The sequence below is a fragment of the Dreissena polymorpha genome, chromosome 16 (genome assembly GCF_020536995.1).
Source record: "Dreissena polymorpha isolate Duluth1 chromosome 16, UMN_Dpol_1.0, whole genome shotgun sequence".
Taxonomy (NCBI): Eukaryota; Metazoa; Mollusca; class Bivalvia; order Myida; family Dreissenidae; genus Dreissena; species Dreissena polymorpha.
In genome coordinates this window covers 50,482,056-50,508,020 of record NC_068370.1, presented here as the reverse complement: position 1 = coordinate 50,508,020, position 25,965 = coordinate 50,482,056, and the positions used below count along the sequence as shown (strand labels likewise).

The window sequence follows — 25,965 nt, the reverse complement described above, 5'->3', positions numbered from 1 at the left end:
TCGCTACGACTTAATCGGGAGCAATACATTCGAGATACGTAGTTATAATATTTGTCTACATTATTTGCAATATCACTATTTATGTTATTCGAGCCGCGTATTTAATGCTTCACAGCGAATCTTGTTGTGTTACGCATTTATTGAAAACGTTTCTTACAACCCTACACTATGCGCGCAGCGTAATTTTAAATATCTTATAACCTAAGTCAACTTCATACTGAGAACAACTACCCAATGTTACACCCAAGTATTCGAATATAACAATTATGAATTAAAAGTATATATATCTAAGGATGTTCGGTCAAGTATTTAATACGGCTCATAATATAAAAAGTCGTTTCCATGCTATTTTTTACATTCAAGACGAATTTACTTATGTTTTTTAACTTATTTCATGAGTGGATAACAATTGATAATATACCGATAACAACGTATTTTTTATAATGCTCTTTACTTATTATGCTTTTTACTGAAGTTTTTATGATTAAACTGAATAAGTTGATAACGTCACTCAGACGTTATATCGGTAATTTTCACAGTTGTTTTCAGTATTTAACACCGTAAATTCACTTAAGTTCATTAACAGTAATAATACATATTTTTATATAAATCATAATCATTCTTAATCTATAAATAATTAAATCAATTAGTACCTGCGCATATGCATGCATGCAGAACAAATCCAAGCACACATAAACATATCCTTTTTTTGCATACATTCTTTAAATTTCGACTTCTACTTAAATCAAATGATAATTAAATGCTTTCGTTCAACAACACGATTTCGTTTACACCCCTGTACAGTTTAAAGTCACGATGACATCCGGATTTAAAACTTCCTTCTTGACATTTGAACTGTAACATGAAGTGAACGTAGGCAATAAAAATATTGGTTGTTCCGTGAGAAATGCGACCGTAGATATCTACTTTAATGAATGTGTAACGCTCATCAACAAACTTGTATTATTCACACTTCCGGATTATACGGATATGCTATTTATACCCCTTGTATAACTAATTTATGTTCGGTTGTCAAGCGTATGATAATGTCCGACAAGTACAGTACACGAATCCATCCGTTAGCCGCTGAAATTGACAAATCAACATTTGTGACGGACTGACCCTGTACATAATTGAGATACCGTCTGGTGGGTTTAATTAACAAATGAATTAAACGATACAATTTATGTGCATGTTTTTACTTAATGCAGACATTACTAAAGAACAAGTTGTGTGACTTCTGAATGTCCATAATGCTCAGATATAGTTGAGAAATTTTGATCTTTATACAACGGTTCTTCATATATTGTGTTCTTAATATTTTGAAAGCTAGGCGAAAGGACACTTTGACAAAACGATATTTTAAACCAATCATCGTCAATCGGTGTTATAAAATTGCCTAAAGGAGGAGATTTTTTATTAACTAAATCCCACTGCATTAGCGTTGGTCAAAATATGAGCAAACTAAAAATGGCTGATACTGACGGTTTTAAGTGGTAAATATTTAATAGCCGCGTTATTATACAATCACCATTCACTGAGCCCAATTTATGTGTTTACAGTATACACTCTAAGTTTAAGAAAACTATACATTTGTGGACAACGTCTTATAGACAAAATATTCATTTGATGTGCCTCTTATTTTTCGGACACACAGAGATCCCATATTTTTTATGACTCTAAGGCCATTTTTTATTGTTTGTTTTACGGGAGCGCCCGACCCTATTTTTCGACAAATACATATACAAATAAAAGTCCCTTTCGGGGTTTTTACAACCAAGTGACGGTAATAAAACCTAGCAGATGAATACAAGGAGTCAGTAGACCGTTACGTTTGCTTTATTTTAGTATATAGGCATACGAACTCGATGAAGTAAGTTTAAGTACTGCGCGGAACATCGTTAAGCGCAGTACTTTGTATATACGGACATGATAAAACATACCGATTGTGCAAGTATGTTTGTTTGATGCTTTTTACAGAACTGAGTAGTTTTCGTCAAGGGCAGCACCATGCTATCAAAATCGAAGAACACTATTGTTGATAAAAAGTCTACATTTAACAGAGAACAAGGCATCGATGGTGCACGATTTGGAATAAATCGTTAAAAGTACAAGAAAGAGTCGCGGGCAAGTACTGAACTTAAAGCGGGAAAGTCGCAGGGCACCGGAAACTTCACCTAACATACCAACCCAGTGGGTGTTCGACTGAATAACCATTGAGAGGTACATACATATGTTTCGCTTGTATCGAACTGGTCATTGGAAAGGATCGGCTGAAAGTTCAGCATTCAAGACGAACACTAAGATAAGTTGTGATATGCTTGGAATCCCGTTTTCCAAAAAAAAGTACTTCCGCTACGGAAAATGGTCACATGACTTCAGATATCGATATTGAATGATCAATTTGCCGGTTAGTATAATGAAGACCCTCGTGGCCACGTGGCAGGAGGTTAATGATAGTAAGTTTATTATAGATGTAGTAAGTTGCGGTTATAAGCCTGCTTTTATAATTACAACCGAACATTATCGGATGATAAACGAATTCTCAGCGATAGTAAATCAATTGTTCGTTGAAAACCATTTTAAATTATATTTTAGAAAGGTGTTGTTTCATGATGTTATTCGGTTCCACACGTTATTAAAGCTTAAGAAACATCTAGACGGATAGAACGTTAATTCAGACTTGCACCTGTTGTTTAAAGTTAATTTTAAAGGCACTACATTTGCTGAAATCTTGTTTGCGGATATTCTCCTTCTTGCTTACTTTCGATATCATCACATTGATATTTTTACAGAAAATAAAAAAATGTTTAGGCTTTAGCAAACAACTAACTATCAAACAGTGTTGTTTGATTATTCCTTTTCCATTTGTCATTTAAACAACCTATCATATATATTCACTAACATTATCTGAGTTGGTTTTGCATTTTTGATGATGGCATTTGTGGCGAAATAGAATATGAAAAGAATGTTCAAGTGACTTGACACAAAATATTGCGGTAAAGTTTGGACTTTTGATGGACGAAGATTAATGTATTTTGGAATTCTTCCCATAGAGTAGAATGGCTCGACCATTTGCTCGACATGCATACAAATCAGTTGTTCATAACTTAAAAAGGAGTGGCTAGACTTGAAACAATGAAGATTCGATTATATATTGAATTAATCTAAGAGAGAAAAAGTGTTTCAAGTTTCGGAGCCAGCAGTGTAGGGCAGATAAAATCATTTTAAAGTGTGATTGCAAACAAAGAAAGATTGTTAACTAGACATTTATACGATTTAATAAATGCCAGGGTTTTTAGGTGCGCTCCAATCTTGTGACATAGCAAGCATTGTCCAAACTTACGTTCTGGAAGGAAATCGCTAGGAATTTAAACAATAGCGGCAGAGGGTTTCACTCAATCGAGTGTGTTTGTTTCATATATATTAGGAGATGTGACAGAAAGTTGAAGCTTAAATGTAAATAGGCAACATGATATTACAGTTTGGGATTTTCTTGGAAATTGACAGGCAGGATTAATAAAATGCAATTTGATTAATTTACTTGGCTAACAGAGTAACGTTATGTACTTGCGGTCTTCGAGACCCGTAAATTAGACAAATTGAAATGCAAATGAGCTAAAAAAAGAGCAGCGAAATGGGAACGAATTATTAACCGAAACAGAAAAAGAATTTCCAGAAGTGAATACTGTAGAACACCGTAGAGAACGCTGTACGTACAATGCTCTGCGTTTCAATTAACGATACATGTAATGAAGAGTACGAATTAATATTTAGTAATGCCATAAAGTCACAAGAAGTTGATTTTTAGGAGAAACCATAGAAGTGCTTCGTCTTTCAAGATGACGCAAGAAAGATTTCATACCATAAGGAAACTTCCTTGCATACATCTAGAATGGGTATGATATGGTCCCCAGAAGCAGACACATAACCCATAAGATGGCTCCCGAACGTGAGCACAAAAGACATGATATGATTCCCGAAAGTAAAAAACATAATAAGACTCGCGGACGTGAGCAAAAAATGTATGATATGGTTCCGGAAGTTAGCCACAGTGAATATTGTTCGTCCGCGGTAGAGATATGAGACGGTTTTCGGAAATGGGTTGTAGATTATATGGTATGTCATTTGAAGAAAACGAAAATAATACTTTTAAATAAAGATTGATAATGATATGTTTAAACAGTAAGATGCTATAGGCGTCCGGTCTGATATTAATCTTGTTGCTTTACTTGGAATGAAGCGGAAGCAGGTTACATAATTGTTAACACTTACAGGAATGTTTTGCAAAATTTGTATGTACACATATCTTCAAACAATCAAAATATAAAACCTTTATTATTCAATGGTAGTCATAATATATATTTATATATGCTTGGTGACAAATAAATAAAACGTTAATTCCGGATTGGATTGAAAGTGCAAACAATAGATATATCAAATAGTTAAGTTTATGTTTCGATCTAGACGATTGGCAGATAAAACCATGCCATGGTTTATCATTAGATACCACATGGGGTTAATAGTCACCTAACCAACTAGCATCACATGTAAACAGTTAATGGAAACAGTATAATCGCCCATGGTTTTTTCGGGGAACAAAGACAGTTGATGCCTGAGCTTTATATTCTGCAAACAAAGTTGAGTCGTTAGTTAGCCGCCTAGGTTGTTTCAAAGCAGTACATCGAAGAAAGCAAAATGCATTATTTTTCCCTGCATGAGTTACACCGCATTATGGGCCAATATCGATTTTGTCAGACAGTAAGTTAATAGATTTTGTAAAAGATTGCGAAATCTGAGGATGCAATTCTATGATTCCCGGAAATGGAAATAGGTTCGTTTGGTAAAACTGTGATATACACAAATAATTATATATTTGAGCGTTTATATGTATATCATTAAATATACATATATTGTTATGTATAACGTATATCTCTTCGACAGATATTGGCAAACCATAATATATTTATTGATGTATAACACATCACCTCGACTTTTATTGGCATCAAATAATATATTTATGTATGTAAAGTACTTCTGTTCGACAGGTATTTGTTTGATAGAAACACGTTAGTATATAAATAACTTCCAGTTTACTTCTTAACAGAATGCACACAGTTTAGTAAACAAACCACATGGGTTACTTACGTCAACAAAATACGTTTTGCAAGTTGCCTTTGCATCAGAACCGTCGCGAAATCCGAAATGTCCCCGTACTTTTGATTTTAATTTTGGCGATGCTTCTTTCGGCGTAGTTGAAGAAGCCATTTTACCGGCTGATGTAATGCTCAGCATGTTATTCATTCATTCATTCATTCATTGGATGCCATATTGGCTTTTGACCAATCACAAGACGTATTACAAATGGCAAGAACGTTTTGACGACGGATTTGGAAAGTACGGTTTAAAATGCGGATCACTCTGGATTGCAGTGAATCGAATCGAAATTGGCCGTATTGGTATCGAACTCGAATCGGCGGCGTTGAACCGGTTTTTCGATGCATCGAACCAAATCGTTACAGCTCTACAGTGTAAAGAACAAGTGTTTCGTGACGAAAATTCATTGATAACGAAAGAGAAGAAAACAATATATACAAAATTATGAGAATGCATTGAAAAAAACATTGAAGCCAGTTTGTCCCGAAGTGAATTGTTGCCAATCCGCTGCGAGCTAGTGTGTCAATATTCTAGTAGAGAGTCAGTAACATAGAGGTTATTTAAACAATAGAAGGAAACGAAACCTTAAGTTTTGAACCAGTAGCAACTTGATAGCTGTTAATTGATTAGAGCGTCTTTGTAGGAAAATCATTGTATTTGTATTGTCCTGGTTGATTTTCCAAGAATGCTCAAATGATGGTTTTATTTCCTTTATTCTAAGAATTTGCGCCTATTCTTAGAATATATGTTGATTAAGTACGTGCATAAGTGTATCCACTAGCTCGCGGTCACGTTGTCACTATTGTGAATGCGTACTAAGTCATATATTCAACGTAAATTTACTACAGATTTCACTTGAGTATGTGTATATGCACGAAATATAAATGTTATTATTCTCAGTATACTTGTTATTGTGGATTTAATTTTTTATATTCCTATATATTATATTCTTTATGATAAACATGCTTGTTTTGAAACTCATTACATGTGAGGCAATGTGTGGCAACTATGTATTTTCCCTCGCAAATCGCATAACATAGTTGTTGTTAAGTTTGTATCATAAGTTGTTTGAACTGATTTAACCCGATTGTTTTAGGAAGCTTCGCAGTTGAAACTATATTCGGAAGGAAACCAATAAGATATGTGTATTGTTTTCTCATATTATGGTTTGTATCATTTCGATAACAACTTTGTGTTTTCATTCAATGTCAATTATGATAATCTTGTGAAGATGTTTATTAAGCTTGTTAATGCCTGTAGTCATAATTGAATTTAATGATTATTGGTTCATACTACAGTTTAGTAATTTTTATATTTGTACGCGTTAGTCAAAGCGCAACTTAAACGTATTTGTCTGTGGAACAACACTTACCATATTTACTTATTTCAAATAGGTATATTTTAATATATATTTAATCAATTTGTTTTTAATTTCGACAACTTAGAGTAAGTACGATTTAATCGTTTTCAACGAGGAAATCACATGCCTCTCATTTTACCGCTGGCCTCATCTTATCTACATGCAATTCACATACGATGACATGTTGAATACTGTTTCATCGTATCTGTTGAAAACACTCAAAAGCGCTTAAAAAAGCCTGTGAAAAACTTGTTTAGCCAAAGTGTTTCCTTCAGTTTACATGTGATCTCAATATTTCAAATTGAGTTGCATAATTTAACAGTTTACCATAGTTCAAATATAGATATTTTCACATAATTGAGTACAATTTATACAATGCTCATAAACGATGTTCTGCTGTTGCCAAAATGAAAATAGATGATTTCCAATAACGCGCTTGCTCACAGACGTGTGTAGTATTTGTTAATTTAATTGGGATTTAGTCGCAATTATTTGCGCATTGATGTGCAGCAATAGACTTAAAACTTGATTTTTTGTGAATTGGGTAAACACACTTACATACGGCGTTGCTGTTGAGGCATCCCATGGTGAAAGGGTAAAAGACAACGGCCAAATACTTCCAATAAATGAGAGTTTTGTCCTCATGTACACACGTTCAAATGCTGATTGTAAGTCATATAATTTAAAAGCATGAGGTCTTAATAAATGAAGATAAGCTAGTTGTAGTATGTGCAAGCTAATTTTTAGAGGCCACTAAAATGTTAGTTTTTGTAGCTAAGTAAGCTTGTTAATGCCCATTAACACTACTCCCATACAGACATCACCGTCAACTAAAGATCAGCAACGGTTATGATTTTGTGGCGTGTCAAGGATAAATCGCATTTTATTGGGAAATGCTCCATTTAATAGTGTTCTACAGGCTTTGGTACGTATGTTCTCATGACCCAGATACTTTAATGTTGAGCACTGTGGGTATTGGTTGTGGCGGTTAAATGTTTACATCCATGATGCTGAAAATCAATTACAATGGTGCCATTCAGGTACATTTTCCTAACCAGGTACTTGACTGTTAAACACATGTGAAGCTTAGGCTCAGACTGGAACATTTGCACTACCCGATTACTGAGCGGGTATGCTATGCTGTAGTTAAACACATGTGAAGCTTAGGCTCAGACTGGAACATTTGCATTACCCGAATACTGAGCTGGTATGCTATGCTGTAGTTCCCACTACAGGGGTACTGGACTTAAATACATCTGATAGAATAGACGCATGCTGATACATTTTCGCTGTCCAGGTACTTAAGCATTTTGCGATGAACGTAAAACGGTTAATGATAACAACCAGTTCTATATCAGATACAGTAGATCAACACCCAACGCTCGAAATGTAAATCCATAAATCTGATTTTAACTTGCTACAAAAAGGATCAACATTTTACCGAAAAGGTAAGCGCCACTTTGCAATATTTTCACAAATTTGACGTATAACATTGTGGGCTAATACTCACACCATATTTAGGGGCGAAATGCAGCATACTACACACGTTTATTGAATGGGTAAATCGTTTAGTTTTATGCATATATACTGGCAGCATATTCTAATACTTCTTAATGGAGCAGAGGAACCTTGATTAGAGTTAAAGAGGATACAGTTGAACACAATTTTAATTTAAAAATAAAGTTTCATGAAGATTGAGAGCTTATGTGGCCGTCGGAATATTCACAAGCTTTTTCCTAAATTAGATAAATTTTAAATTTCTTAGTGGGACACATGATCTGGGAAACGTTGGTGGCGGTCGGGAAAATGTTAACAAATTGTCAGTGTAGAAACTGCCCGTCCCCTCTTGGCCGATATATCATTGTGACACATGTTCTGAGAAAGTTTCATGAAGATTGGACGAGTAATGTGACACAAAGAGTCTTCACAAGGTAACAGTATAGCTATATATGGAGCACATGTATGACCCGCTCTCTTGCGGCACATTTTGTCAATTGAACGGACCAATTTGCTAAATCAGTTGGGAGATTATGGAGACAAATTCTAAGCAAATATAATGATGTTTGGCCAGAAAATGTTGTTTCTATAGTTTCCCAAAGATTTTGCTTGAAGATTACATAGGGACCTAGTGTGTTACACCACCTGTTCTAACGTTGCACACATATTATTGGGACAAACGTTTTGAACACATTGTACAAGGATTGGCCAATTAATGTGGCCACAAGAGTGTTCTCAATTTTAATGTTGATGTCGATTTCGACAGATTCTTAAGTAAACTCAACAAAATGTTTAATCGAATTTAATGACGATCTAACAAACAAGAAATTTGTCTATTGGAAACATATGCTCCAGATGTCCTATTTCGTTTAACATGTACTTTTGACCAAGATACTAAGAAATATTGTTCGAATAATAGCTATAGTTACAAACTATTAAATGATTACTTATTCTACAGAAAAAATATGCATCTCATGTTCATGAAGTAATGTAATAAAAAGAACGTGATAACTGTGTAGATTTATAAAAGCTAATTTCAATTCCCATCATGTCCTTTTATAAACTGCAAAATTAAAAGCATGTTTTCTTGCTTTCCTTTAAATCAAATTTTGCAGACCTGATATCATTAAAAAGATGAGTCTGTCCTTTAGCAAAAATTACATCACAAAAGATAGTTAAGTTTTGTTTTCAGCAGCTTGTATATTTTCAAGTATGTCATTTATTGTCTTAACTTCCGAAACAGAATTGCGGGTTGGTTAGAGTTTAATTATCAAAATTAAGCAAAACACAAAATAGGGTAATGTCGGATTGATTTGAACCTTTTGTTGCTTATAGCGACCAAATCACCGGATCAAATCATAGAAAAAATCTTATGACCACTGTGATAACAAATTGAGCCTGTGAGATATGTGAGACAGCTCTTAGAGATCTTTAATATTTTTCATTGGCGCTGTTACTAACCTTTGGCTGCCATGTTATTCATGCTATGTCAGTTTGTATCATTTGCCTTTGTTATTGAGGTTCAGATAACTGTATGAATCCTTTTGAACAAGATAATTAGCAGTAGAACTGTACGTCTGTAAATATGGCATAAGACGATAAGTCGTCATACAATGTCATTAATTGTATGTTTTGCCGAGCTTGAACCCCGGATATGGTGCCAGGGGAAACAAATGGATTTGATGTGATATTCAGAAAATCCGACCTAGCATTAAATGGGTGGTAACTTTAAATTGGCAGAAAACGTTAGTAAATAAAAATGGGCCTTCCGAGGTAAAGATAAAAAAAACATATTGTAATAACAAGTTAATACGTTAAAAGATAAATCTGATTTCGCTTTTAATTTCGATAACGATATGTAGCCAATGTTTCATTGCATATATCTCAAATTATCTTAATTCCATTTGATGGAAACATATAAGATGGAAGTGTATGTTCTTTCATAGATAGATATTCCAGGACGAGCACGACTACACGGGCCTGTGACGTCTCTCTCTCTATTCAAGTTCATGGAAACGGAAACCATTATACGGTCGTTAGATTGTCTTTCTCAAGCCCAGACTAAAATATGTTTAAACATGTATGGAGAGCTATGAAAGTTTAATAAAGAAGCAAATTTGTGAGATTGGTAACGAAGCAAATTAAAAAAAAAGAAACAGATGTAGTTGAGATTAGCATTCATAATGTTAGAAGTGAGTACGCTTTCGAACCGCAACAAAATAGGATACTTACAAACAAGGTAGATCATAACAATATACTGAAACTTAAGGTCCAATTTTCATATTTTTCAACATTAATTTTTAGTATGTCGTTTCAATACGCATGCATCCATCAAATGTAACATATACGCGTTGCCAAAACAGCATTTACTATTTTGACAATTAGGCATAAATGTTAACATTTAGAACTGATTAAAAATGTTGAAAGCTGACCATTCTTGTACTTTAAAGCATAAAAATTAAAACAAAATTGTATATTATTGTTGTTTCACATATTTATATAAGAATTGCTATTAATAAGTTTACATGTTTTAGTAAATACTAATTGTGATGATATTTACACCAACACATGCGTACTCGTAAACTGCAAATACACTTTTATCAAAGATATTTAACAAGAATACAAGTCCGTGAGCAAAAAAATATAAGGCATCACTAAATACCAATATTTGAAAAATGATGATCTGTTTGAACAACGAACATTAATATGTCGGTTTGATTAGTTAGTAAATATATTCGCAAGTATGTGAAGCGATATCTTAAGGGTATATTTCTAAGGGGAAAATATGATATGATGAGCTTACAAATAGTTTCTACTCAATACATGTACTATTTATTTTGTTACACCTGCGTAAGGAAAATTGTAATATTTTGAATGAAAGTTAATCGCTCGCATTATAAATTTCGTATTTGGTTTAATTGGCAGTATTGGTATTTTATTTCTGGTAAGCAAAGGACAAAAATGGAAAACAGAATGACTCGTTGTCTCATGCTAGCAATAAGGTTTTATGTCCAAGTTGAATGGATAATATATGTAAAAATACAGGGTAAAAAGTCTAGTTTCAAGGCAACCATGAAATGTTATTTGTTTTAACATTATAAGTTCCGGTTAATATTGATCGACATGATTTGGATGTTAACCTATGCTATAATCACAGTATTACAAAGACTGAATATACAGCTTTTATCCGAATATCGTTCCAGTGTTTTCCCTCGGAAATATATTTTAATAAATACGAACCTGTCAAACTGTTAAATCATTATCCCCTGAAAATGTTTTTATATCCCTGCGTTCAATGAGAAAACTAAACAAAACAATATTGGTATTTTAAATAATGGCCATATTAAAATTATAACACACATTTCTAAATTTGGATCGTCAGCATGGTTATAGATCAACAACGACAATCAACAGGTTAACAGACTGATTATTAGAATACAGACGGACAAAAAATAGCATCATAGTAACCACACAATTCTAGCAATTGAATACCTGTTGAGAATAGTAGTATATTATTATAAATTATATCATATTTTACGGGATACGTTTATACTATCAATTTTCAGCTAAAAAGTTGTAAAGTAAAAAGTTTACATTAACTTACGTTTTAGCAAAAATGTTGTATGAGATAATATCAAATAAGAATTTTATGTAGCAAATACGTTAACCAAAATTAGTTTATCTAGAAAAAAGCTCGTAACAGTGCCCTGTCACATAGACCTTATATATGTTTAGCTCAAATTCAATAGGTCTTCCTAACCCAAAGTCCTAGTCAAGCAGCAGACCATTTGAGATGATCATTATTTTAAACGCTCTTTGGTTAGCTCGTAAAAACTTTTGTATATTAATACCCACGTTTCGTTTATCTCTTACCTGAAGAAAATTTTTCACTTCATCTAACCAGTAACCATAATTCATTTTTATACGATTGTAATCAGAATATCATATTAACATACACGAAAGCATACTTAAGAAACCACACAAACATAAAACCAGATTGTATATAGCATGTAGCAGTCATGAACAAAGGTACAAATGGGTAGTTGTCTTTGTGAATGCCTTTAATTAATTTCTTGACAAAAAAGGAAAATAATGAAGGAATTCTAACAATTTTTGAATTACTGACAATCGTACTTTTTCCGTTTCAGTAACTTTTATATTGTTATATATAGAGTAAGCTCACAATAACCTTTAGTAATATACCGTAATTTGGTAACATTTCCTTTCTTCGCAACAAAAATATATGTTTTTACCTCAAGCGATAAAGTGTTCATTTGTGCTTTTTCAAATCTAAACAGAGAATAAATGATTTACAATTTATTTTATCATGTATATTGAATCTTTGCGCTATGTCTGCCTTTAGATAATTAATCAGTATTTTCACATTCCCAAGAAAGATGGTTGATTGTTTCTTTTTCTTGGTAACAAAAAGTAAAAATTTTATTATTGCTGCTGATACGGTTTAAACAAATGAGCATATAACTTCAATGCATAATGTCGAAACAATGAATAGCGAATAATATCACTACATATAAGTACATAGTATCGGAAGAAAAAAAAAATAAGGGAAATAATACAAAAACGTAACAAGATGATGTAGATAGCCAAAAAAATATATTACGTTTATATACGTTTATATACATCAACATTATTCATGTGTAATAAAGAAGGAGATAGAAGTGACAGAGTTATAGCCACTTGAGAAAATTAAGATAATAAAAGAAACAGTTGCGGAGCGGGGCATTGTGTCGTTGACACCGAAGAGAAGTATTTGCAAAGTCATTGATTGAATACAGTTTGCTTATCCATGCAGGTTTTTTTTTTTAGAATTTGCATGTATGTTAACCATATTTAATCCGTCATGTTCAAATTATTGTACTAGATAGGAGCTTCTTATTGTATATGGTTTGCCATCCAAAACACAATAAAAAATAAGTGTTTTGATTCAATCAACGGTTTCCTTCTTAGGAGTTCGTATAGCATAAAGATAGTGAGTAAAAATGGTAGTATTAAAGACATGATAACAGTTACTTTACCTATAGATGTGAGAAGTCTTTTCCGTTGATTTATTAGATGGACTAAGTTGGTTATTTATAGTAAAAGATATGTCGCTATCATCAAGTGTATGGAGAGTATGTGTGTTGTAAATGGCAGCCAAATTTGAATTGTTATCTCATCAATTTTAGTGTTTACACAATTATCATAGTCAATATAAAAAAGAAAAGAGGTGTTTCCGAAATCCCTTTTCATGTTCAATATTTTAGAATAATAACGATGTATTATTATTAATTGATCATATTTAAGACTTGTTGTAGTATTTGATAATTTAAAAAAATAACATATTTTGCGTTATTAAGAAGAAAACAAGTCACGCTTGTTGGAATGTGTTTGTACGTCGGCATGTTATTATTTGGAAAAAAAAATTGTCTTAAAGCGTCTATTAAATTTTCGTTTAGCAATTTCTTATAGGATAATACTTCTTAAATTTTCATTAGTTTTCATCGATTTATAATAGTTTAATCTTACTCGTAATTAGGAACAAGATAAAAACTCCACATATTATAGAATTATAATTTCCGAAATCATAAATGATCGTGACTATATTTTAATAAAATTGAGGGATATCTTTGTTCTGACCATAAACAGTTATTGATTAACCTTCCCTTTCTCCAGGTATCAAATCATGTCAAATACAATTACAATCAGTATCATGTTTAAAACTTCAGACTTTACAGTGAATTCCCTGTTTTATTAGAATTGCAAACCCTCTGGCATGTGATTTACCGTAGCGCAAAAAGCGCAAACTATCCCAAACAGAATACATTTCTTTTCGATATCCTTTGAACAATATGTGTATTGCAAATAATACATATGACAATAGTTAAAAAAATTAATAGATCAATTCGTTTCGTGCTCCGATATAGACCGCGGCAGTTTATGCCAAAAAAAATTGGTTACGAAAAAAATTTGGTTACGAAAAATATTTGTGTAGGAAAAAAATTGGGTACGAAAACAAATTTGGGTACGAACAAAAATTTTGGTACGATAAAAAATGGGTACAAAAAAATGGGTACGAACAATTTTGGGTACGAACAAAAATTTGGGGGTACGGGGAAGTAGTTCCCGTGGGGAACTTGACTCAATAAGCGAAACTGGGAGGCGGGTTACATTCTCGATCAAATATAGCAAGAATTATCTTTAAAAAGATATTCGACGTGTATTTTCTTTACCACTTATCTTTAAAAAAAACGTTCTGTTACAGTAAAATGTGTGTGGGTTATAACATTACGTTTCAGCAGATATATTTAAAACTTGACATGCTCTTTAATTACACCATGCTCTTTAATTTCACATGTATATCAAACTTAAAATGTTGTTGTTTCCTTTCCTAAGTTAATGATGTTGTGTGTACGGAAATGATTTCACATGCCCATGTGCATGAACATATAATTTTTCTCTTTTGATTATTGTTTTTTCTCAAATTCAATTTGCTTAGGCATGTTTGTTCGTTATGTACGGCAATAAATTCATGATGATTCCCGAAAGTGGGTATGTGCACATAGTCGTACGAGCACTTGAATACGTGAGTTCGCCCATGAACACATGGTAAGGTTAACTAAATCTCCGCGATATGACCTATTATGTGTTTTAAACAGCAAAGAATATCCAACAAACGAATGAATTATCAAACATAGTATGTGCACCGATATGGCTATGTAATTTCTGTTTGAAAAGTTTATTAAATATGCAAAATGAGAAAGCACGCATAAGAGCGAGTTTCATAGATGTCGTACGGCTAGTATGTCATCCTCGCTATAACGGTTAAAAATGGCAGGTTCGAAATATTTCGTGTTCTTCACACTCATGATCGCGTTAAACGTTAATTATACAAGTTAGTTTTTATTCGCAATGTATTTACATAATCACGACAAATGTCAAATGCAATACAGAAAATGCATAGTTGTTTCATTGATCTATAAACATATAATGGATTGAATATAACTAATTAAAAATTATTTTTTCAAACTATTATTAAATCTTTTTCCCGGAATATGCTGTCCTATTTATAGCTGAGCTTCCTGTACCTTTATCAATGATAATCAGCGAGGTATGCCGATTAGAAAAATCGAGCTTTCTCAATCGGACTGGCTCGGTCTTTAACATAGGTCGCCATTGTGAAGAATTGTTTCATGGTATGATATCTTAGACGAGCTGCTTCGCAGCATCGTCAAAAAGGACACGTATGATTGACACAAATAGAGCAATATAGTAATAATCTAACAATGTTCGAACAATATATTCTCATTGAAAAGTGAGTTTATACCAGTGCAGCATGTGGTTTTAGAGAGTTACTTTGAACTTATTTCTTAATGAGCCTCTTCAGTCGACAAAAACCATCGTATAGGTCTTGACCCATGTTAGGTCAAATTCAACTGAAACGTTTGTCGCATGGTAATTCTGTGTTTAATAAAATATTGGGCTAACCAGGACAATATTTGCAGTCATTCCATTGTATTGAATGAACCTGGCATGAATATGCGATGTATGATTTTGATAAGATACATTTTGTATTTTATACAAACTTTAACTATCGAGTAAATTAATTATTACTCGGGTATGCAATTCGATACTCGGTATCAATGTTAGAGGAAAAGAGGTAGTTAATAACAAATACCCACTGCATAAGTGTTGGTCCATCTTATGTTGACTGAAAATGTTGGCATTAAATGGTCAATATCTTTAGCCGCCTATGTACAAATCAACACAGATAACTAGGAAGTACACGAAATCGCATGAACAATCAACAACTTTATTTTCTTATCAAGTGCAGTAATATATACTTGAAGTCTTAAATAAAGTTATATGTGCTCTCTTTATAAACTTTATTTAAATGTTGCTTGACTAGTTATCACATTTGCTCTCTTTTCTTTTCTTTACTTTGAAACGATAATTAGATGTTGCTTTACTAGTAAACCAATTTCACGAAGTCAGTATAATTTGGGTGGGACAGTTTTCTCTGGATTTGTGTTTTCTTTTTTACAAAATAATGAAAATCGTCACATTAATGTTATAAGAGTGGTTATGGTGTGATCGTTAACATATATGTTGTATTATAACCCCCGAAAAATTCATATGTACAAACATTAAGTAGCCTTAATAATGAAAAATTTAACGACATATTATCAATGTTTTATTATTCTAGTTAACATTGTATCCACTAAACTTTATTATTCATCTATAGGTAATCTAACCATGGAAAGCCTCAGTTCTTCATTCCTTTTATCATGAAAGCCAACTCCTACATCACCCTATATTGGAAATGTACAACTGGTCTATTGTTTTCCAATGTTGAGCCCATTATTCAAATTTTTAATTCGAATTCAAAAAGTAAATTAGTTTTTTTTTTATAATTGAGAGCGGAAGCTAAATGATGTCTATGTGAAAACAAAATCCAATGACAGTTTAAAGATTTCCTCATCATCTATGTTGAAAGCACTCAAGCACATTTTTAAAGTTTCTAAACATCGTGTATAAGAGAAGTGTTTGCCTCATTCAAATCTTAACGTCGCGAATGAAATAATTAGAACGTTCAATTGTTTTAGTTTGGCGTGATTAAGTGTATTGTGCAAAAAGTGCTTCTAAGTAAACATGATTTTATTCCTCAATAAACGCGACTAATTATCTAACACTCTGAACTAAAAAGGTTTATTATTATAATAAACAACATGAATAAAGTATATTTAATAAATCTAAATGAGTAATATATAATAAACATTATACAAATCGGCATTATCTATATCATTTCTTGTATACATTTATAGACGATATGTAGTTGCTTTCGATGTAATACCGTTAACTTTTGTCTAAGTACAGGGAGACAATTGATATGCACCTTCAGAACTCCCGGAAGAATTAGACTGAATGCCAAATCATAATCATGTTTTAATGTAAATGTCTTGTACCTGAAAAAAATGCCATTTACGACTTTGTTTTTATGTGGGTTCAGTGCTTTCCTGTGCAAGCCGGTGGTGTTAGTTCTCTCATATGCTACTCGTACGATTTGGTCGTCACAAAGGCGAAACACATTTTCGCTATCCGTTTCTAAAGTTCTAAAAATATGCAGAAAGGACCATAGCATGTAAAAGCTGAAACCAAATACCCTGGTACATGCACTTATATTCTGGTTTTCAAAATGCGGCGATTGCATGAGTCTATAGTATGATGCAAAACAAAAGCAGGTATCACGTTTGAGCGTAAGTACATATAGCTCCACTGTTTCATGTTTTTTGCATATCATTTCAGCAGGGGGAGAATACCTTTAACCGAGGGAAAGTACTGACCACAAATCGTAACAAGCGTATTATCAATAGACTGGTTTGTCACCTTTAGGTTTATTCAAATTACACATGTATATGATTCGTACACATGTTACCGCACCATGTGTGCTCTAATTAATTGTTTAATAAAAGATGCAACGCCAACAACTCGTCGCTGGTTAGGTACTTGATGTGCAAACATTTAAAACATGACAACATGTTTCCCACGAAATGGGCTTATGTCTGACATGTACAGAAAACTGCATTATTAAAATGTTCGATGTTTCGTTTAGAATTTTTAATAGCGCAGTATAAATTGTTTTTGAGATGGACATTCCACTGTGACCTACCTACTTTATTTCACTGCCTTGAATATCATCGAGCAGCGCAGAGACCCGACCACAGAGATTGTTGGATTATATTTTTGTACTTCAAAATTCCTTTTAAAATGTGATTAACTTGTCAACACTGAAAGTATTTAAGCTAAATCGTCTAAATCGACAGAGACTGAATGTCTTGCAGCATTAGACGATTTGATTTTGTTTGTTAAGGTTTCATATTTAACTATAATATATTTCGAGTTATGCGCGACACAAGCTCATGAGTGACACTTGTTTCCTTAATAAACAGAAAGTTCACATCAATCAATCCATCAATATCAGAAAAAACACGGGTGCACACGTTCAAGGGGTGATGGCTATGTTATCAAGGTGTATTACCAAATCTTTTACTAACTGTTGAGTTTCATTCGCGTCAACAATCAGACAGAAGACCGCCCGAGCGAAACAAACGAGAGAACAAATCTTCAGTTCAGTTAGCATAAAAGCCGAATACTACAGCTACTATAAATTATTTTACCTACAAATATTACATTAAGTGGTAAAGCTTAGACTTAATTCAAGAGTATTCAAGAAATATATTTCACGGGATGCGCTGCCACGAATGAAAGTATTTATTTTGTTCAATCGCGATTGGTTAAGACGTGATAATCGAATGCCTGTGTAACACAACACGCAATCGAATAGATCTGTGCATTGTATTTACGTGCACTCACAAACATAAATATCATGATACAAACCTTGTTAAAAGGAAATCGTGCATGTTGATGCACGAATATATGAGCTGATACAGTGCAATGGACGTTTATAAGACATTTGAACATATCATATTTAGTTAACGATGTATACAAAATACGTAAAAGTGTTTTCCTGCCACATCATCTCATAACGTTCCAATTCCGAACAAAATATATTTGAGTATGGAAAACATATAAACACTGAACATCACATCATATCTCTGGGAGAAATACAACATAAAGTTAAATGAACTAAATGGGTAAATTGTTTCGTTTAATTCATATGTACAGTCAGCACATACTTCTTTGCGAAACGGAGGAAATTTGTTTACACTTTAAGAGGATGCAGTATAACACATTGTCAGATCAATATTTATAATAATTCAACAATAATAAGGCCTTAAAAGTGTTGACAAGCACTCTCTTCAATTTCAACTTATGACGGAGTTATTGACCGCACATGATCCAGTTTCGAACTTGGCGATAGCATTGGGGCAAATGATCAGTCCAACAGTAATAAAGATTGGTAATAAATTTTATTTTGAGATTGCAAATGACGACAATATTATGAGACAAAAAATATCTTCTACAATAAATATGTTTTTTAAACTTCAGACGGTCATAGTTTCATGTACTTTCAGTAAATTGCCGTAGTAACAAACCACAACACAAAGATTAACAAAAATGTACTACACTGCATTCAAAGGATTTGAACACAAAACGTATGCTTAGTACGTTGCTTTCGATGTACTATTGTCGTGTGATAAAGGCATGCCAGTGCAATATATAAATAAATAAAATAACTTCATAGAGGATGCAAAAGTTTTAACATTAAAATAACTTGTTCGATCGAATATTATAGACACATCATACGCTGTTAAAGAACTAATCATGAAAATAAGTTTCGGAGCAGAAGTGCACATTCATACAACTTTATGTCATTGAAAGAATGTTCTTGTAACTGCAAGTCGGTCGCGCTCTCCTCGATAAAAAAAAGAGCGGGGGCACCAGGTCGCCTGTAAATGTGTAGGTCCAAACCAATGATCTTAGCCAGGAAATTTTTGATAAAAAGTGTAGGTCAACAATAAAGACCTAACCCTTGACATTTTGATCAAAAGTTGTAGGTCACACCAATAATCTAACCTTGGACATTTGATCCAAATGTGTAAGTGCAAACCAACGATCTAACCATGGACACCCTGATCACAATGTAGGTCACAAGAAGGATAGAACCCTTAACCTTTTGATCAAAAGTCAAACACAATAATGTACCCCTGGACCTTTTGATCATATAAGTCCAAATCAATTATAGACCCATTCACAATTAAATAAAAATGTGTAGGTCCACATTTACAATCAACACTTGGACCTTTTGATCCAAAGGTGTAAGTCTTACTGCAATGTTTTATTATATATAAATGCATTTTACTTAACCTGTTTCATTTATTTAATCAAATATTGGTATACATGTACATCATATGGCAAGTAAAATACTAAGTGGGCATCGAAATCATGACTAGAGAACCATACAAAAAAGTGACAATTGGCATCGCTTAAACTAATTGTGCTATCATGTCTGATAAATAACCATATCAAATGTAATATTATTTAACTATTATGCCTGAATGTATCAACCAAGTCTTTATTGTATAAAGAGAGATGTGTCCGTTCGTTTATGCAATTATTAGTTTTGTTAAATTCAAAATGTTTTCAAAAGTTGCCTCTTTGGGGCCACGGTTAAGTAGATAGTCTCTTTAAATATATACAACGCTTTACTTCAGCGATATATAAGCTTTCTTTCTTGAAACGTTTATGTTTGTTGAAAATTGTATGATTCTTGCCTATGTTAATAAATATTTCGTTCACAGACACAAACTATAAACACATGCATACGAACATTGTTGCAGTGTTTTGTCCCGGCAAGTCATTTTAATATGTTCGAAACAGCCAAACTGTTCAGTAATTTTCATTATAGCAATAAAGCATCATTTTTCCTATATGTATTCAAAATTTATGATAAAAGAAACGGAATGATACACCTATGTAACGGCAACAATTTTGTTTAACTCAAAATTTGGCGTTTCTTGCATGCTTTGAAGGTGTTGTCTATGATAAGTTCCTAATTTGCTGTGATTTCTCTTCCGGACACTGAAATGTGAACAACTGAAATCAGTTGACGTGCTTTCAACAAGAACTGTCAAATACTAACGCAGTATGATACAATTTACTTGCATGAATACAATGCGAACATTGTTTAAAAAGATTAATTGTTTTAGCTTGATGTATTGTTAAAGTTAAAGCTTGATGTATGGTGTTTTATAATGCATAACGAACTGACTGACATACACTGTTGGTATGGTGAAATGTCACGAATTACATTTCTTGCACTCAAGCGCTTTATCCTGTATTCAACGTAACGAATATGATTTTTAAATTTCAGTTGTGGTGCGATTGCACTGTTTCGTACGAAAGTTCTGTCTGCGTAAGTAGCAATACAACTGCTTGTGTATTTACAGTTAAATATTTTGAAATTGTTTATAATATTATATATACCAAATCTTATAATATTTTTTGAATATATATAACGACTTTATATTTTTACTTACATTAAGAGTTTTCAAATTGTTCGTACTGTTCTTCTTCAGTGGTTAAATTTGGCGACAAATTTTCGTAAGTGACAGCAACTGTTTCTGAAGTGGATTAACAATTCTTGTTAACGGATGAAGTTACGTTCAAAACCTGTTGTACAACATCTGCATACAGTAATGTCTTGGGATTTACTTTGGTATAATGTCCGAATGTATTTCTTAAATAATACAGATATTTATATATTCACTTTTATATGAGCTTTTTTTTATTTCAAACGCTTAGCATGCAAGCTACTGACCATTTTATATTGACCTATAATACAACAGAACTTCTGATATTTATCGGTTGATTGGTTGATTATTACTCCTCTTACCATGCACATTAACGTATTTCTTTAATTTATGTATTTTTTATATGACATACTTCGACTTACTTTGGTTTAGTTGCAGCCTTCCGTTTTCTTCAACTTTCTTTAAGGCTGTTTGTTCGCAATCAGAAGACGTTGGCGCTGAAAGCATAAGAGCATAGAATGGATACCGCAAATCATTATGTAGCTAAACTAAGATAAATATAACCATCTTGCAAATTGAGTAACAACCGCTTATTGATTAAGTTTAAAATGTGTTCTAGTTTAACAAGTTTTTAGCCTTTACATGAACTCGCTGATAGTTTTTTGCACACGTATGTTCTAAATTACTTAAACGCAACACAACACCTACGGATTGTCATGGTAAGTGTGTCAAAGTGGCTAGTTGCTTCTGTTGTTGGTAACAATGCATCGTAGGCAGGGACAGTCGTTCTTTGACATCTTTCCATGTTATTCGATGAAGATGTTCTTGGAATGTAAGAGATGATAAAAATATCGCTTTCTGTGCATAAATAATACTCGATAAAAAAATATCGGTAGGTGATATATTGACTAAATGAATACGGAAACCAAACATAAATCAGAGGGCGAGACACTTTCCACGCAATCCGTATATATATATAATTAATGCAAATTACCAAATGCATTTACAAACATAACTACATGTATAGATGTGCCAAAACACACGAACCATGTCAGGTCGCCGGCTTGGTACGATCAATGCAAATTATCGGGTTTTGACCAGTTTAAAGACCCCCCAAACCTCACACATAAATCAGATGTCAGAATATATCACTTAAAATGACATTACACAATGAAAGATACAAAACCAAAAACATAAATCTGCACGATTAAAACTGATTCCCCATCTTCTGAGGGCAAAAATTAAAACACGTTGGAGGAGCAAGTGAACATTTACATGAACAACGTAGCAATTCTATTAATTATATTGATAAGAGTAAATGTTGATATACTTACTGACGTCTTCTGTGTCTCAGGCATAATACCGCGACTATACTACAAACAGCGCCAGTCGCTATGGCTGCCAATATGACGCCTACAAGCACCTCATGAGAAAGTTCGATAGTCGTCTTTTCCTTTGCAGCTGGAAAGAAAGACACGTATAATAGGCAACATGTTTGGATGTCTTTGGTCTTCATGGATGACTATTTAAAGCATTGTTTCTCAATAAAATAATTGTTTTAGGCGATGTATCCCTCACGAACATGTAGTTTAATTTCTTTCTCTTTATCATCAATGTTCTATTTCGAGAACGCGAACTACCTTCATCTTTAAAAGCGAATACCGTTCCAGATATGCTTATTTTAACAGGGATAAAATGTTTGTAGTTTACCGGGACGTGTTCAAATAATGAGTGTGTACGACAAAATAAGATGGATTTAATAACGCAACTATATTTAAAAGAATAATTAACGAAAAATATAATAAACGGAAAAAAAAATGTTGATGAAAAATATGGTCTTTGGGATTCTTATTCGGGTCTTTATTCTAACAATCTTACGCGCGACAACTGTGTCTCAACGTTGGGTTTCAATTTATCAATGATCATAAAAATGTTCCTTCTGCCTTGTAATATTTATATGTTTACATTGGTAAATATCAATATAAATAAATAAATAAATTTAAATATATATAAATCATATATAGCGAAAGTATATTTATTAATAGATCATTTGTATTTATCTGTAGACAATCCACTGATATGTCAATACACAAATTTATATATATATATATATAAATATATATATATATATATATATATATATATATGTATAAATCCATCAGTGGATTGTCTACAGATAGATACAAAAAGGATCATGCTATTTTTTATGTGTGGACAAAAATGTAACATAGACACATTAAAATTAGAAAAAAACGAACCAATACAGGTGGACATTATTGTTGATCACGACATACAGTGTTACAAATTCAGGTAAGGAAAAAGATCAGTTAACACAATCCGTGCTGTTTTAAATCGAAGAGCCATCTGCCGGAAGCAAACATGTTGCGCACACAATTATAAAATAATAAGGTTCAATATGCCATTATGGTAACTCTACAACTGGCATTCATATAAACAAACAGCTTAAAACAAATGCATGTTACACAAATACTTGGTATGCTTTTGTCTGAAAATGAGAAGCAAAGTCGAACCGTGTTCTTACATGTAAATTGTTTACAGATCTGCAGTAGTAAACAGTGATATTTTCGGACATCTATCGTTAACAATTTTAACATAAACTGATTATTTATTGAATGTGTTGTTATTGTTTCTATTCCATTGTTTGTCTTTTAATGTGACTATGGTCCATTATAACATAGAGAAGTTAGCACGTGTATGCACAAACTAGGAGTTGTAATTTACCATCGATGCACATCATTCCGTAATATCCGGGTTCACAATCCCCTGGGCACACGCCGGAAATCTTGTCACATGGGACCTTGTTCCTACAATTACCACACCTGGTCTCACATCCAGGACCATACCAGTCATTTTCGCATTCTGTTGAATTAATTGTAAAAAATACATGTACAGCTTTAATTAAGTATTTGCATCAATTATTTAATCATCGCATAATGGTCACAAGCCAAATTAAGTAAAAATAAATCTAGGTTGGTTCGTTTACACTAATAACATATATATTTCCGATTTGTTGAGCAGCTTATACCTTTAGTGACCTTTGCATTTGCATACTTCTTACATTCAGTTTAAACAACAACAAACCAGACGTTAACGAAGAAAGATCTAGTAACAAGAAGTTTATAAAGATTCAAATGAACACTTTAATAGATATCATTGAAGCTATTTACAAGTTGCCTTCACGCGTGTGCGCAAGAATATTCGTGATATTATGCGATATATAACATAATCATGCCTAACGTGTATAAAACATATTTTACTCGTGGATCATTATCTTAGTGTGTGATACTTGCATTTAACAATAAATTATTTTTTCAAAAACTTTCATTTAGATAGACAAGTATATCTACATCGGCGAAATTCGCACAATTTAATGGTTCTTATTTACCGTCAGTACACATCGTCCCGTTATATCCCGGTGCACATCCGCCTTGGCACACGCCGGAAACCTTGTTACAGGCCCCCTTGTTCTTACAATTACCACAGCTGTTCTGACATCTAAGACCATACCAATGATTTTCGCATTCTGTTGAATGAAATTTTAATTAAAACGACTCAAGATTTACATAAGAAATCTCATCTATGTTTCCAGCATCAAGTAGAGCTCAGAAGTGTTATTCACGATACCGATGTATGAGATGAATCGTATTCACTAATAACACCGAACAATTTTTAACTCTTAAAAAATTGCCCGGCCCCCTGGCGGCCATGTTTTTGACAGACTTGAACCATTTTCGAAACTCAGTTGAAATATAACAATACGGTTTGTGATAAAATTTTATGAGGTTTTCAAAATAAATGTGATTTTGAGTGTAAACAATGTCTTATTTAAGCCATATAAGGAAATTTCCCCGCCATGACGGCCATGTTGTTTTGAACGTCCGGAGTCATTTTCGAACTCGGATGTTATTTAATGTTTTGTAGAAGTTTCATGAACTGGGAACTATAATTGTTACTACTTAATATAAAGAGGCTTTCAAAATGTCACCTAGTTACCTTGTTTCTATTATTTACGTGACCCAGTTTCGTACTCCGCAAATATATCATTGGGACAAATACTCTTCCCAATTGTCATGACGATCTGCTAATAAGTGTGGTCTCTAGATTGTTAATAAGGTAATTGTTGACGACGGACGACGCACACGGGACAAAACGCGATCACAAAAGCAAGTCATGATCACTTCATGCTCACGTCAGCTTAACTGTGCCTCAATTAAGTGTTGTGGGGTTCAAAAAGCTAAAATTCTTAATATATTGTGGGGATTGTCGTCCAATAAACCACAACGTCTATTTTGTATTTATAATGACATTTTATATAGATAAACTGCTTTAAACAAAGGTTGATTCCAATTTAAACAAATCCTTGCTGTACTTTTGTCCGAAAGACAGGAAGCAAATTTGAACCAACCGAGCTCTGGCATATATATGTTGTCTAATGATCTATTCATTTCGGACGTCCTAAATTAACATGAAATGACTATTTATGAATGTTGTTGCTGTCGTTGAATTTTCTCTTTCGGCGAACGTCGTTATGTATTACTCTTTTTGTCCCAAAATATGACTACAGCATTCTTTTAACTCACAAAATATTTGTTTAATTCTTATCATGTACCGTCTGTGCACATCGTCCTTTTAAATCCGGGTTCACATTCCCCTGGGCAGACGCCGGAAACCTTGTTACAGGGCACCTTGTTTTGACAATTTCCACACATGTTCTGACATCCAAGACCATGCAATCCATTCTCACATTCTGTTCAATGAATGGTCCAATATAACATTAAATATTTCCTGAAGTACTTGCTTTGATATTTCATCATCACGCACTTGTCAGCAGTTCAATTAAGGAAAATTAATTCTGGGATGGTTCATATTCACTTAAAACATATGAATCTCTAGCGTTATGACAACGTATCTTTTATGTTCAGCGTAAATGTGATTTTG

The 25,965-nt window shown here is 33.1% G+C and overlaps 1 protein-coding gene across 1 annotated transcript in view; it reads right to left on the bottom strand.

Annotated features, from left to right (window-relative positions):
- LOC127861843 (multiple epidermal growth factor-like domains protein 6) overlaps positions 1-25,965 on the bottom strand; it is a 138,896-nt gene that overhangs the window by 14,477 nt on the left and 98,454 nt on the right. The window contains exons 11-17 of the mRNA XM_052400523.1: positions 25,637-25,774; positions 24,413-24,550; positions 23,749-23,886; positions 22,341-22,467; positions 21,715-21,830; positions 21,429-21,503; positions 21,020-21,096 (exon numbers count right to left, since the gene is read on the bottom strand). Of these exons, the coding sequence (XP_052256483.1) occupies positions 21,020-21,096; positions 21,429-21,503; positions 21,715-21,830; positions 22,341-22,467; positions 23,749-23,886; positions 24,413-24,550; positions 25,637-25,774 (809 nt within the window). The remainder of the gene's footprint in view (positions 1-21,019; positions 21,097-21,428; positions 21,504-21,714; positions 21,831-22,340; positions 22,468-23,748; positions 23,887-24,412; positions 24,551-25,636; positions 25,775-25,965) is intronic.